The sequence below is a fragment of the Seriola lalandi genome, unplaced genomic scaffold (assembly GCF_002814215.2).
Source record: "Seriola lalandi dorsalis isolate HSWRI2012SDOR001 ecotype SW California unplaced genomic scaffold, Sedor1 jcf7180002053433, whole genome shotgun sequence".
In the NCBI taxonomy this organism is placed as follows: domain Eukaryota; kingdom Metazoa; phylum Chordata; class Actinopteri; order Carangiformes; family Carangidae; genus Seriola; species Seriola lalandi.
Window position 1 is genome coordinate 62078 of NW_019523986.1, and position 15036 is coordinate 77113.

Consider the following 15036-nt stretch of genomic DNA (forward strand, 5'->3'; position numbering starts at 1 on the left):
CCAGGAGAATCCAGAAGATCCATATATTATACACTCATTTGACAGTTAATCAGGTACACCTAGCTAAAATGAATGCAACCTAATTGTCCTGTAAAATCCTCCTTTGTGAAGATTATAATGTTCAGTTTTTATTAAAAACTTTTAGAGAGGTGTTGATTCACCTGTATAATAACTGATGAGGATGTAGTTTGTGGTGCTATAGAACTGTATTGCATTATGCAGAGAGGTGTTTTAGTAGATGCACGATACAAAGCAATATAATCCAACAGCATGACAATTGCAGCCACCAAAATTACCATAAAGTTGAATCAAAACCTCTCTTAAGCAATTTCAGTAAAAACTGAACATTATAACCATCATGAAGGACTTATTGCAGGGCTGTTCTATTACACTGTATTAGCTTTAGCCAGATGTTCCTAATAAACTGAGGGTACAGTATATTATATGCTTTTCATTGATTTTCTTAGCCACACTCTTTCAACTCAAGTCAAACTTTGCAGTGCAGCCACTAACACTGAGGTGTTATCCCTCCCAGCCAACAGTTCTGGGAAGTGACAGCAAAAGCTCTGCCTGATTGTCATTCCCAAATGTAATAACCAAAATGTTCTAAGTAAGGGGATGAAATATGATATGAAAGATTTTGAGGTGACTGGGACATTGTTTTCCTTTCATTTTTCTTTTCAAAAGTAAGAGCTGAATCCCAGGTGGCATGAAGAACTGCCAAATATGACCAACAGTGGTGAGGGGAGGGGACTGACTGGGCAGAAATCTCCAAAGCGGTACAGGAAAATTACCAAAACCATCTGCAAGCCAGTGAATGTGAGGTGGAGTCTAACAGAAATCCCTCATGTGTACACATCTGGCTAAAGAATGTTAAGCTTCCTTACTTTCTAATAACAATTATATTCAAACTCTGTATTTGTAGCTCATTGTGTACAATGGCATACGAATTTGCAGCATTGGCTCAAATGTTGTGAAAACTTGGGCAGTCTAAACCAAGATCATCACTTTTCTCTTTTCGTAATGTATGGAGTTCACACACAAGCAATTGTTTTCATTTATAATTCCACTTTATTTTGGAAAATGTACCATACAAGCCAAGGGCCCCTCTACAAGTCAGGGTCTGACCTAGATGATATTGTACTTTCCTGGTTCGAATTCATTAACAAATGTGCAGTCAATTAAAACACCAATAACCAGTTGACACACGAATCTGGGGTGTTGGAGCCCCTGGGGTTCACTTACTGGAAACAGGAAGGGTCAGGGCAGAGTTTATTTCATAGATGGGCCATTGGAGGGCAGGAACAAACAGCATAAATCAGTTTAAGGTGTTTAATATTAAATCTTTTTGGTAAAATGAGTTTTGATTTGGCATTTGAAGACTTCCAATTGTGAAAAGGCAGCAGCGGCAGTTCTGCCCCCCCCCCCCCATCTTGTGACACGTTTTACTTTTATCAAAAAAAATGCAGCCCCTTTGATTTGTATATTGCACTAGACATATCACGATTTCGAGAATATATAAATTAATTATTCAGTCTTACTTAAAAAACAAGGCCTTTATCAGCAAAACACCCTAGAACTACAGTAGGCCTACAGTAGGCTGTAATGGAGGATAGGTCTACTGAAGAAATATGATAGTGATAGAGTATTAGTTTAAAACTAAAAGAGATATAAATAGCATTTTAGTCATTTTGTGTTGTAGACTTGCAGTTGAATGTCCTAAACACACTTAAACTTCAGTCGAAGATTACAGTTATTTCGGTGGTGGATACTCAGGTTTCCTGTGCGCGTCCTCAACGGAGGAAAAGCATGTGATTGCGCGCCCCCGCGAATCAGGGGGAGGAGCCGGAGATTCTCTACGGTGCAACATTGTCTCTGCAAGTAACCCCTCTCCAGCGTGGCACTGTCTTTGAAGAAGAGGAGACGAATGATCTGTTTTTAGTGGATGGAAGCTTGACTTCTTTGATAAATATATACAGTCAGAACTCGTATGTAACCCGCTTGAGGATTTACGGAGCCATACCAGTGACAAACCGTGGGATTTTGGTTTATTTCTCGACGGGCCCGGATACAGCTTGATACCGATAGAGAGACTCAACTCAGGTCCTTCGTCCTGACATGGACACAGGAATTGTACCCGAAAAGAAAAGGTAACATTAGTGCTAGCTAATGCTACGTAGCAGGCTATCTTGTTGTTTAGGGACTAGCTGCACAACTTTGGTCATCTCTTGTGATTTGATTACTATTACTGCTGTGACATTATGGGCTTTATTTCAAGGTTACTTGATAGTTTAGCGTGTTTGTTCGACAAAATGCGTGTGCTGGTGACGCTATTGCTGTTAGCAGCAGCTAACGTAGCTTGCTAGCTGACATAAGCTAGCTGCTAGCTGAACTAACCCAGTGTAAAATTGTTTATTTAGCAAGCTACTAAAATAAGTTAGTTGATGCAGGTAGCATCTCGCTAGATTGATTTGTCTGTTTACCTTGATTAAATCTGCTTTTAAATCAATTTTACCTCGTCAACCAGTACATTACTACGTTATTGTATTTAATCGGTGTTGTGAGTCCTGGATGCTACGTTATTTTCATCTGTTCTGAATGTACCATTTATTTATCTTATTAATAATACATCACTGGTGGTGTATTATTTGGGAATTGATGAGCCAACATTGGCCGTTTTCAGTGTAAAGTTGCCAGCGCTCATGTGAGCAATGCTGGATTGTGGTGTGTGGTTTCTGTTGAAATATTTAGGATTCAGTGAAAGTGGCCTTGGTTTGAATTTCTTTTAATTTTCTGGACTGGTAATGGTTCATGGTTAAGTTTAATTAGAGAAGTAATCATCCTAATTAACAAATCTTGTAAACTTATGTCGAACATTACAAACAGCTGCATTTGAAACTACTTTAAATTCCACAGCAGTTATTTCACATGGCCAGTTTGTTCAAATGTTCAGTAGGCTCGGTTTTAACCAATTAACTAGTAAACTGAGAAAATGTATTGTAAAGTGGCTTTTTTCTTGATATATACACAACAATAAAGTACAACAATTAATTCATCATCATAAATTAAATAGATTTTTTTTGTCCAGCTTTAGTTTGGATTTTATTGGAAGTAGTTGTCATTGACCAAAACTATTAATCGTGTCTGACAGTCTACTTTGAGTTTAATATTTAGTTGGCCTTCTTGCTATTCCCTGAGAAGCTTCAGTGAAAACACAGTGATTGAAGCTATCATTTATCTGAGCATCCAGCAGATTACTGATCTGGGCCCCTGGGTCATTGATATGGTGGAGGGTGAAGAGCTTAGACTTCTGCGTGCAAAGCTTGTTTTATTTCCTCAAATCAGCCCTGGTTCCACTTTGGGCATACACTTAACTGTTCTAATTCAAATGGAGGGGAAATGTCTTCCTGATAGTATTAACAGTATCAGACCAAAAAGTCACCTGATAAACAGTCAGTCCTGAGATAAACAAGGTCATAAAAGGTACCAACAGATGATCAGCAGGGTGGTAAAAGTGGACAGGGGATGTAGGGATTCCTCAGCTGGGGGTAGCATGGCAACAATGAAATTCAACAGTAGAAAGCTTCACTGTGGAATAATATGCAGTCAACAAAAAGCTGAAAAGCTGTAAAAGAGTGTTATTGTCTTAACCAGAAACTTGGGATAGTATAAAGATGCGCTTTGCATAAAGGTTTTCCTGTGCAATTTCGGAACCAATTGGTAAGGTAAAATGAACATGAAATAGATTTGGAAGATCCCCTGAAATTTACCTAATGTTTTATCCGTTAGTAATGGGAGTAGTGTTTGAAACTCAACTCAATGTAGGTGTAATCTGTTCCATGGAATTTAAGTTCTCCTACATGCTAAAATTTGTTGTTATTAAGATCTTATTAAGGTGTTGTGCATCAGTTAAAATGCCTGTAGTTTTCTTCTTTTCATTTTCAAGGATTTGCCGTCTGCCTTGCACTTCACTCACTTTCTGCTAACTTCTAATTAGGCACTTTGTGTATGTACATGTAAAATGTCAACATCCTGTTTAGTTTCAGTAATTCTTATGTTCATTCTATCTCAGAAACAATTCAAAGTTGTGGTCTGGTTGGATGCAGTTTCAGCAGGTCTCTGTGAGGTGCCATGGTATTATTTCTGTCTCATCTCTTAATCACTCAGGCTTGACGTCAAAAGGAGTGGCCAAATGTGTGTAGCAATTCACTGGCTGACAATTTGCAGGTTGCCCTGAGACATTCGAGTACAATTTGCTGCCTGTGTGCAGTCTAGTTAGAACTTGAAAAGTAAATTTGGTTACTTGTTGGTGCAGAGCATAGGTTTGTATTGTTTGTGTGCACATTTTTCTCATGTAGGTTTTGTAATTGAAGAAAAGAATAAAGAAATAAAATGTGGACTGAAGCCTTAAGGCTTAGACTGCTAAATCACTGCTTTATAAAGGGTGACTATTGTAGTTAGTTAAGCTCGCATGTTACTGTGTTTAAAAATGTAAAGTAAGAGAGGCGTTTAACAGTTATGAATACAAAGCAGTTAAGGCTTCTTAAGCAATAATTGTGAGAACTGATCGATAATGGAGAAAGAATGCTCTTTACTGGTAGGTCAATGCTCGGAAGGACACAATACCATAAAGTACCTGCTAGGGTTGTGTTGTGCATTAGGATGTGAAGTTGTATAACAACTATATAAATATACACACCTTGAAATTTTCACTCTCTTCATTAATAAATACACCACGGCCGAAAAGACTTTGACAGTGTCTCATAAACAATGCAAGGAAGGAAGCGTGAAAACAATACCTTCATACATCCTGAATTTTGTTGAATATAATCGCCAATGCTTATCAGTTGTACAATTACTACTATAGTACTATGCACTTTCTCACTGTCTTTGCATTGGATTCACTGTCCACACCTGAATTTGGATTCATATTTGGATGTGTGGATGTTATATGTTTTTAAAATTAAGAGACACTTTCATTTAGCTGCAAACTAATTGAGTGTGCTTTTCAAAGTCCCAAGGTCAGCAGTATAGATGGTTAAATTTCCAAGACTTAAACTTTTTATAAAGATTTTCTGTAGACTCAAGAAATCAACATAGTGTTGTGTACCAGTCTCTCAGGCATTTATCTTTCCTTCTTCACAAAAAGGCTTAAATGCCTTTTAGGCTCCAGTAAACTAATTCCCTGCAAAATTGCATTTCAAGTCTAACGCAGAAGAATCAACAACATTCACGGGAAGCTGATGAAAGTAAAATGTTTGATCATTTGGAGGCAGATTTGTACAATCCATATCGGGTGAGTAAGACTACTAGCCCATGTCCCAAATGAGAGGCTCTTTTTTATGAAGAATGTAACCTATTATATATGTTGGACTTAGTGGCTGTTCGTGGGCTAAATGTAATCAGCTGAAATAGTCTTTTGCACAGGAGGATGTAATCTGAGTTATATTAGGTTTTTTAAATGGTTTATAATATTTGTAATCTTGAGGATTTTTGCCAGGCTGCACCTCCCAGTGGAGAAGGACAGGATAGAGTCCCTACTGGAAGCGGTAAATTATTATTATTGTATACTAGCAAATTAACCTTCTTGTGAGGCACAAAGCTACTGCTGGTGAAAATCTCAGGAACAACGATGGGTTTGTTTTATTTTTTTCCTTTTGGGCATTTTTTTGAATTTTAACCCCCTTCAACAGTGAATGGAGCTGGCTAATGTGTTGTCAAAGTACCATTTTAACAGAGTTTGTATAGCTTTATGTAATGAAAACCCAGCAGAGTCAAACACAAACTATACAGGTCTTCATCAAAGAAAATAGATAAATAAAAATGGCTATATTAATACTGTAAGTAAAAGTTTCCCATCTGTATTTTATATATTTAAATGATCAATTAGTTACTGAGTTGCTGAACAGAGGAAAGTATCTAACATCAGTGCCAATGAACCATTACAATCAACCCCTGCCAAGCTGTTTTCAAATATGTCCTCGAGTGGCTGATTATAATGCCCAGATTTTACTGGGAAATTTATTTATTTTCAGTCTTGCTTTGCCTTTCCTCCCATATTGGGTAAAGATTTTAGTTGTGGTTTTTCCCCCCCCGAACGGGATTATATAATAGATAAGACAATGTTTACTGTCAAACTAAACAGTACTGACAGATAGTGAGAACATTTCTCTAGTGAAACAGGTCAACCCCCAGTAACAAAATACACAAGCAACTCGGGTAAAATTGGCCAGGCTGATTATCAATGTAAACAGTTTTTTCCCCCATTAATCTTCAGATCACTTGTCCACATCTGGTAACAACTCAAATAAATTTTGTTTACATTAATAGCACTCATTCTTATTAGAAACCAAAGCAAGTCTAATTAAACAGAGCAAAACTGCAAATGTGATTGTGTTGTGAGGCATGTCCAGCAGAGGACTGCTGGGCATGCATGACCATGTGCATAAATAGTGTTATGTAACGGTGGCCTCTCTGCTTGCTTTGTTTTAACATTAAGAGAAGCATTTTGTTTTCATTGCATGTTTCATGTCAGGAGGAAAAACTGTGTTTTCTCCTTTTGTAATTTTGAGGAGGCAGTGGAGGTGTGTCATCAAATGTCAGCAGTTTTACTTTTTATAATCAAGTATCACAATACTGAATAGGACATAGGAGTATAAAAGGAAATGCTTGTATTACACAATTGTGTCACAGGGCTGTAATTCTAAAATTGGACACTGTAAAAAGAGGTTATGCTTTCGACACTATCGGCTATCCTTTATGATCTATAGGTTTAGATGCGTTTATTACTTATCTTTGGTATTACAGATGTTTATAGAGCTGTGTACAGTGACTCAAACACTGGTGTTCGTCATAATAACTGTAGGCTTAGTGATATGTCCTCTATGTTGTCTCACTGTGTTCAGTGGTCATGTATTTGGATAATGGATTTGCATAAAGGCATGTGATACAACGGGGAGCAGCTACTACAGAGGAAAACAATTTGTTTACAGGCTAGTACTAATCGGTCATCTAGCCTGTGAAGGGACTACAGTTAGTAACAATGTGTGGAGTTTATCTGTCATTAGATCATCAGAGGTTTAGGCCCAGTGTGTGACTTGTGCAAAATGTCTTGTTAATAATTTGTTATAACTTAAGCCTGTGATGATAAATTAACCCATTTACATGAATGTAAGTTGGGGGTGAACATTCTGTTGATATTGGACCAAAATGAAGAGTTGAACATGTTGATACAATACAGAACAGATTGCATAACCCTGCAGTTACCCTTTATGATGTCCAGACATTCTGGCTATGGTACATGCCGGCAACAGAAGATATTGTAAACATTTGTCAATGTTTTTACAAATGTGCAAACATGTGATTGAATGTATACGCTTGTAGTTGTAGCTGTAATTAGAGTCTAGGTTGGAACATGTTTATATTACAGTTCATATTTTTGAGAGGAGGATTTCTGGTATATGCACCATCCAAATTTCTTGTTTACACGTTGTCATCAAATGGGGATTAGATGACCAAGGAAAGATATTCCATAGAATTGTGGTTGACTTATCATCCAATATGTGTTGAGTGATTTGGACTTTTGCATTTGTTTTTTACTTATTTAGGTGTAGATATCTAGTTTTGAAAGGTAGTTTTCTGTTTGTACTAAGTGCAAGTGCAGTGGTAAGGACCTGAGCAATTGTCTGCACATAAAACCCTCATCAGACTCAGATGTTTTTCTCAGGCTTAGATCATTGCCATGCTATGCTCGGCCTTGTGTTGTATCTTTTTACCCCAGAGAACAAGTAATGTGATTTGTAGAGGGTATTGCACATCAGTTGTATTATAAGTGTTCCTGCAACCCTGCCAGGTGATTTGATGCACATTAGGCTAATTTTAGTTGGATGGTACATTTTCTTGTTAGAGAGCCTCAAATAACAATATGGCCTTTGTCAATGCTGTAAGTCCATAACAGATCAATTTCAATTAGGTGTTCATTTCAAAGCCAGGGGCTTTTGAAGCACAGTCTATTTTGTTGTGATGCTGCTCCAGTGTCTTCTAAAATACATTTGAGGTTATGACGTGGTTACCAATACAAATAAAAAGTCAAATCAGTGCTTAGTTTAAAAGCCATTGTGAGAAATCAATAAAATCAAGAGCATAGTTTTAAAAGTGATTTGCACAAGTTATTGTCTCCTTTAAAGTCTGCTCTCCTTTGTCATTTTAATACTGACAGCTCTTGTTAAGCTCTTGTTTACAGTGTGGTGATAGTCCATTAGCCAGACTTTGGATAACTGCCTGGGTAAATGCAGGATCTGAAATGGAGCAAGTACAAGCAGTGAGCAGTTATGAGGGCTGCTGATGCAACATGATGGAAAATCTGACAATTTCTTTGTCCTTGTAGTTGCAGTTGTCGCTTACTCTGTGTTTATGTGCGCTCTCTGTGTTTGTGTTAGTGCTAGTATTATCATTCTCCTCCCTGTAGATCCGTTGAGCCAGGCTCGTAAATGTCATAATGATTGGTGTCACACTGTAGCTTGGCTGTGCACCAACAGACAGACAAGAGAATCCATTCCCGTCCTCCCAGCCAATCACTCTAAGGGGATGGACTCCATTTCATTTGGTCAGTGGCCAATAAGATGGTCTCAGTCAGATAGCCATGTATGTAAATTAGTCTGATGGGGGTCCAGACGGTGGCTTGGCTGTGAGCTCACTCGTTGCGAACTCCAGCTGCTGCAGCCTTCCCCCACCAGTGATAGGCCAGAGGCTGACCAGACTCTGTGCACAAACTCAAGTCAGGAAGGAGGGATGTCAGCTCTTGGAATGCACACAGTGCAATCAGAACCAATTTGTCACAAGTCTATCTTTGACCCACCACCTGTCTCCCGCAGAGTGAGCTCGGAGCGGAGGAAGGAGAAGTCCAGGGATGCAGCGCGATGTCGGCGTGGGAAGGAGTCGGAAGTGTTCTACGAGCTGGCCCAGCAGCTGCCCCTGCCCCACAGTGTCAGCTCCAGCCTGGATAAGGCCTCCATCATGAGGCTCACCATCAGCTACCTGCGCATGAGGAAGCTGCTCAGCACTGGTCAGTATCTGTAGTTGTACCGGATGATGTACAGTGTAGCATGGGACACATCTATATTTTTTAAGTGAAGTCCTAAGGATAGTTGAGTTTTGCAGCTATTGTCATTGTAATTTTAGAGGCAGCTTGAAAATTAGCTCAATAAAGAGGCAATATTTTGAATTTTCATTAGATTTACTTGTAGTAGAATGCCATCACATTTAAATGATTTAAAGCATTGCTGGAGAAAAGAAAGGACACCCTAAAGAGAGTGAGATAAATAGTGGGCACAGTCTGAGATGCAGAGGAAGGAAACGGTGATAAACAGTTAAATACTGAGTCAGTTACTCACACACACTGACGGAGATCCATTTGCAGATATACTTTAGGGGGCGGGGGATTTCTGCGTCGCGTTGTCTTGCCCAGCAAACGTGTTCTTTAGACAACAGAGGCTTCTGATGATGACCTGAGCCTGGTTTCCTCATGCTTTTCTTTTCTTTGTCTACTTTCCTTTATCTCTCTCACCCCCTTCCTCCCCCCTCTGTTATCTCCTCCAGATGACCCAATGGCAGAGGAGGAAACAGAGCTGGATATCCAGCTAAACAGCTCCTACCTTAAGGCCTTGGAAGGCTTTCTCATGGTGCTGTCTGAAGACGGAGATATAATCTATCTCTCTGAGAATGTCAACAAGTGCCTCGGGCTGGCACAGGTTAGTCTTATTTAACCTGCGTTTTGTCAGCATAAAGACTGGTGGGAAACAGAGTCAGAAGTAGAAACTTTTCAGCCAAAAAACATGATTGTACTTCCAATGTTATACAACAAAAATGTTATTGTTAAATTTTTAGAGATACTGCTCAATAAACATTCCACATGCACATGAAGCCTTTTATTGAAAAAGATTAGAAGAAGTCACCACAATCTCTACTGTGGACAATATGGACAAACAGCTGCATGTACACATATGTGGTAAGAGGACTTAGATTCTGTTCTCACTCTGTCTGCTGCAGTTTGACCTGACTGGACACAGCGTGTTTGATTTCACACATCCCTGTGACCAGGAGGAGCTGAGGGAGATGTTGGTCCACAGAACAGGTGAGGGACAACAACAGACCACTATAATGGAGAGGGACAGACATACACATGGGCTCATCAGCAGGGAATCCAATTCACTCTGAGCTGGCAAGTTCAGACTAGGAATCTGTCAGAAGCAGTTATCATTTTCCCTCTTCAGTCCTGAGGTCAAAGTGATTAGAGTTGGCTAGTGTGTACTTCAGTGACCTTTCATTCAGCATTACTGGAACAGTACACTACATCACTGGCACATTTACTGCTTGCACTACACAGTTTAGCCTTGTTTTGTGTCAGTGGCTAGAATTAGTTTACTTTTTCTTTCTATTTCCAGTTGGCAAAAGTTTGTGCAGGATTTTTAAGTGACATTATTATAGCTAATCATTAGTAAGCTTTCCTCTGAAGTGTACTTCATAACATAATTCTATATCAATAGATGGTCATATGAGGGCACACTGCATTTCTCCTTGGTATTGCGAGTGCAAAGTGATATTATCTTAGCTATAACGGCTGCTAACTCCACTTCCTTTATTTAACTTGCTGTAGCTCACCACAGTGCAAAAGCTTTATTGCCTAATGTCTTGTCTGAATGCAAATATGAAATGTTTGAAAATGAAAATTTTATAATACAACACTGAAATGAATAAAAAAATAAAAAGAATTCAGGCAATTGTAAGTTCTAATGGCTCTATTGTCATTTCAACACACTTATGCCTCTCACCATACAGATGCTGTTTCCCTTTTTGAAACTGTGACTCTGACTCCTTGTGTTGTTTCAGGCTCCAAAAAGACCAAGGAACCAAACACAGAGCGCAGCTTCTTCCTCCGAATGAAATGTACTCTGACAAGCAGGGGCCGAACTGTCAATGTCAAGTCAGCAACTTGGAAGGTACGGCCTAATGTAATCATTGAAGAAATATACTCTCCGCAATGTATCAGAAGTAACCTTTTTAGTTTTCTAGATAAATGCTCCTTTTTTTTGTAAACCAATTCCTCTGATAATTACCTCTCTAATGCATTAGGAAACTATTTAGTATCCTTGGAGTCTGGAAATCAAAATAAATGTGTTGTGACCCTTGTGTTATCTCCCTAGGTTCTCCACTGCTCAGGTCACGTGCGTGTTTATGACACCCACACTGAGCAGACTACCAACGGGCTCAAGGAGCCACCTGTCCCTTACCTGGTTTTGATCTGTGACCCCATCCCACACCCCTCCAACATTGAGGTCCCTCTGGACACCAAGACCTTTCTCAGCCGCCACACAATGGACATGAAGTTCACGTATTGTGACGAGAGGTGAGTTTGCTCATTGGAGTGGATATTATATGCTTAAGAAGCTTATCATGGATAAAAACATGGTTCAGCTTCTTAAGCCACTTGTGTAGTGCTTTTCTATTATTACCATGGCTTTCACCCGCACAGTCATACAGAGCCACCTAGTGCTCATTGTGGATACTACAGAAGCTTTAGTTTGTCAGTGGAAGACTTAATCTTTTTGTCCTTCTCCAGGATCACTGAGCTCATGGGTTATGAGCCAGAGGACCTGTTGAATCGTTCTGTGTATGAGTACTATCACGCTCTGGACTCTGACCATCTTACCAAGACTCACCATAACTGTAAGCATAAGACTTAAATTGCAACTTGGACTGTGTCTGACATTTTGAACAAGCTCCAGCTGTGTGTTATTTGCCAAACTTTTAACCAAATGCCAAAATCAATCTTCTAATTTCCCCCCTTGCTTTCCTTTTTGCTTTCAGTGTTCGCAAAGGGCCAGGTCAGCACAGGACAATACCGGATGTTGGCCAAGAGAGGAGGCTTTGTGTGGGTGGAAACCCAAGCCACTGTCATCTACAACAACAAGAACTCCCAGCCACAGTGTGTTGTCTGTGTCAACTTTGTGCTCAGGTACTAAAGAGTCAATTTTTTTTTTAGAAGAGACTGTCATGTATTAACCTGTTTGTTTTATACTTCTCAAGTTAAAAAGCCAGCTAAGGGACTGCATAATTATATATAAAATTATAGTTTGAAGTGATGAAGTGGCTTGTTTGTGCTCCGAGTTCTCACGGAGCCTTTGGAAAATCTTCAGTAAACTCAGTCTTACGGCTGCTTAACTCTGCCATGTCTTTGTTCTCTGCTACAGCGGCATCCAGGAGGAGAAACTGATCTTGTCTCTGGAGCAGACTGAGGATGTGAAGCCAGTGAAGGAGGAGCAGCAGCAGCAGCAGATGCAGCAGCAGGAGGAAGAGGAAAAGGAGGAGGAGGAGGAGGAGGAGGAGGAGGAGGAAGAAGAGAAAGCTGCAGTTCAGAACAGCATGCCTGACATGTCTCCAACCCTGCTGAAGGAGGAGGAGGAGAAGACTCCAGAGCTGGATGTGATCAAACTGTTCACCCAGGCGGGAGAGGCCCGGCCGCTGGCTAGCCTGTATGACCAGCTGAAGGAAGAGCCTGAGGCCCTCACCCTGCTGGCCCCGGCAGCCGGAGACACAATCATTTCCCTGGACTTCAGCTGCCCTGGTTCGTGACCCTATTATAGATACTTAAATATCTCTACAACATAAATCAAGAGTTTATATGTTAAACAGTAAATTAAATTATTCTAACTTTCTTATGTCCTCTGGCACAGATTCAGAAATCCAGCTACCAAAGGAGGTCCCTCTCTATAATGATGTAATGCTACCCTCCTCCAGTGAGAGGCTGGCTCTGCCCCTTTCACCGCTGCCGACCAGCGCGCCTCTCCATGTCACCATCACCACCACCACCACCTCTGAGGATGCAAAATCTGAGAGCTATGCTCCAGCTCCGTCCAGTATATCGACCAGCCACAGCTCCTCAGAGGTAAGACTGAGTGAATTGTCATTTTGCAGATTGGACTATTGACTCACCAATATGTATCAGGATGGTAATGACCTTTGACCTCTCATTTTTAGGCTGACAGTCCATTGGACTTTTGTTTCCCCATGGACTCAGATATGAGCGCAGACTTCAAGCTAGACTTGGTGGAGAAGCTGTTTGCCATCGATACGGAGCCCAAGACCCCCTTCACCACACAGGTAATAATGCCAGGAGATACTGTAGATTTTACTTTGTTTAAATCAAGTTCACAGTTAGTCTAACAGTAAAAAGTTCCCTATCTGGATTAATAGGACCTTTTTCTCCCCTTAAGGCTATGGAGGACTTAGATCTGGAAATGTTAGCTCCCTACATTCCCATGGATGATGACTTCCAGCTGCGCAGTCTGACCCAAGAAGAGCCTCTGTCTTGTGGACCAGTCAAATCCCTCAAGAGCTCTCCAGTCCATGTCACACAAGATGTCAGCAGCTATCCCAGCTCCCCATTCAGCACACCAGGCAGTCGCACAGCTTCCCCGGCACCACCTGAGCCTGTAAACGCCCCTCATCTTGCCACCATCCTTGCTAAGAGGTAAAGTCTCCAAAATGCACTATATTTATTAATTAATCATATTACTATTTTGGGTTAGTAAGTATCAGTATCGCTGTGTTGCAGGACACCGCAGTTGGACAAAGAAGTTTCACTCAGGACCTTGGCAGCTCAGAACGCACAGCGCAAAAGAAAACTGGGTGACTTAATGGAGATTATTGGACAGGTAAGTCCTTAATATCCAAACATACATAGAGGGAACTTTTATAGATGGAGAGTTTGAAAATCTGTAATTGATAATTGCAGGGAAGTTTGCCTGAGGAACAAGTGGAACAGGGCAAAAAGCTGAAGGCCTCTGAGTCAGGAACAACCAGGACCATACTTCTGCTGCCTTCAGGTGAATAAACTAGATCTAGACTACACTAGACTATTGCCTGACATTAATCATCAGAAGAATCATAACTCTGTATCTTTATTTCTGTTGCTCAGATTTGGCAAGTCGACTGCTTGGCAGCACATCAGAGGGCACCAATACTCTCTTTACCCTGCCACAGCTCACCCGCTACGACTGCGAGGTCAACGCCCCCTTGCAAGGCCGTCAGTACCTGCTGCAGGGGGAGGAGCTGCTGCGCGCACTGGACCACGTCAACTGAGTCAATGCTTAGCCTGCTCACTGCTGGACTAGACTGGACACTACAATTTCTCCCCCACATTGTCACTCCCTCTCCAAGCCCCCCCACCCCACCACCCCACAACCCCTTATTTATGTATCTGTATGAGTTTGATTATAGTTTGGCTGCTGTTTGTGCACATCATGTGATATCTGCAGCATTCCACTGTGACAAACACCATAGCAGCATCTGAGTTTTGGTGCAAGGGATTCAGGCATCATGAGATGTCCAAATGTCTTTTTTTTTTCTCTCTCTCTTTCTCTCTCTCTCTCTCTTTTCCGGGGAGTCTCTCAGCACACAGCGCCTCGACAGATGACCCTTCTCCAGCAGGTCACCACAGAACCTGGCGCTACTGCCAGCAGTGTATTGTAAGCTTCAGTCGCACAATTTATATTTTCTTAAAAAGAAAAATATTACCAGCAATATATATTAAGCCTTTTTAAAAGTAGTTTTGATGGGATTTGAACAATTTTATTTTTCCTCCCATACTTGTATGTTGTAGTACTCGTACTTAACAAGATGTCTCTAGTCCAGAAGTATGAAAATATTGTTTAAACCTAAAGTTGTTTGAATGTTATCTCCATTTAATAGCTATCAGTCTTTGAGGTAAATTCATTTAATTGTGTAGCAGTCCAGTACATGTCACTTTATTACTTTACTGTAAGTGTGTGTTACTGTACATATACCAGGGAAATTTTAATCTACTCAGTATGGCTTCACAGCTTTGACCTGTACTCTCAAAATCTGAGAGTAATCTCTTCACTTTTTGTTTGCTTCTCATCATGGACAACTGGTGTTTTGCTCTTAACATGAAATGAATTCATGTTTTTGGTTTTTACTGTGCGTGACATACAAAACTGTCTGTCTAAATAAGTGGAT

At 40.4% G+C, this 15036-nt stretch overlaps 1 protein-coding gene across 1 annotated transcript; it reads left to right on the top strand.

The window, feature by feature from the left end:
• Positions 1-1857: 1857 nt before the first annotated feature.
• hif1aa (hypoxia inducible factor 1 subunit alpha a) lies at positions 1858-14235 on the top strand. Its single transcript, XM_023401058.2, has 15 exons — positions 1858-2150; positions 8874-9064; positions 9598-9749; positions 10048-10132; positions 10888-10997; positions 11202-11404; positions 11618-11724; positions 11866-12013; positions 12249-12622; positions 12732-12943; positions 13036-13158; positions 13272-13528; positions 13613-13712; positions 13793-13883; positions 13976-14235. Exons 1-15 carry the CDS (start codon positions 2119-2121, stop codon positions 14137-14139), a joined length of 2349 nt encoding a protein of 782 aa, XP_023256826.1. The 5' UTR covers positions 1858-2118; the 3' UTR covers positions 14140-14235.
• The last annotated feature ends 801 nt before the right edge of the window (positions 14236-15036 follow it).

Bases quoted from the DNA above. Each gene is read 5' to 3' on its own strand.
- hif1aa (XM_023401058.2), top strand. From the start codon at position 2,119: ATGGACACAGGAATTGTACCCGAAAAGAAAAG. The intron at 11,405-11,617 runs GTGAGTTTGCTC...GTCCTTCTCCAG, and splicing joins TTCACGTATTGTGACGAGAG to GATCACTGAGCTCATGGGTT. The intron at 11,725-11,865 runs GTAAGCATAAGA...TTTTGCTTTCAG, and splicing joins TACCAAGACTCACCATAACT to TGTTCGCAAAGGGCCAGGTC.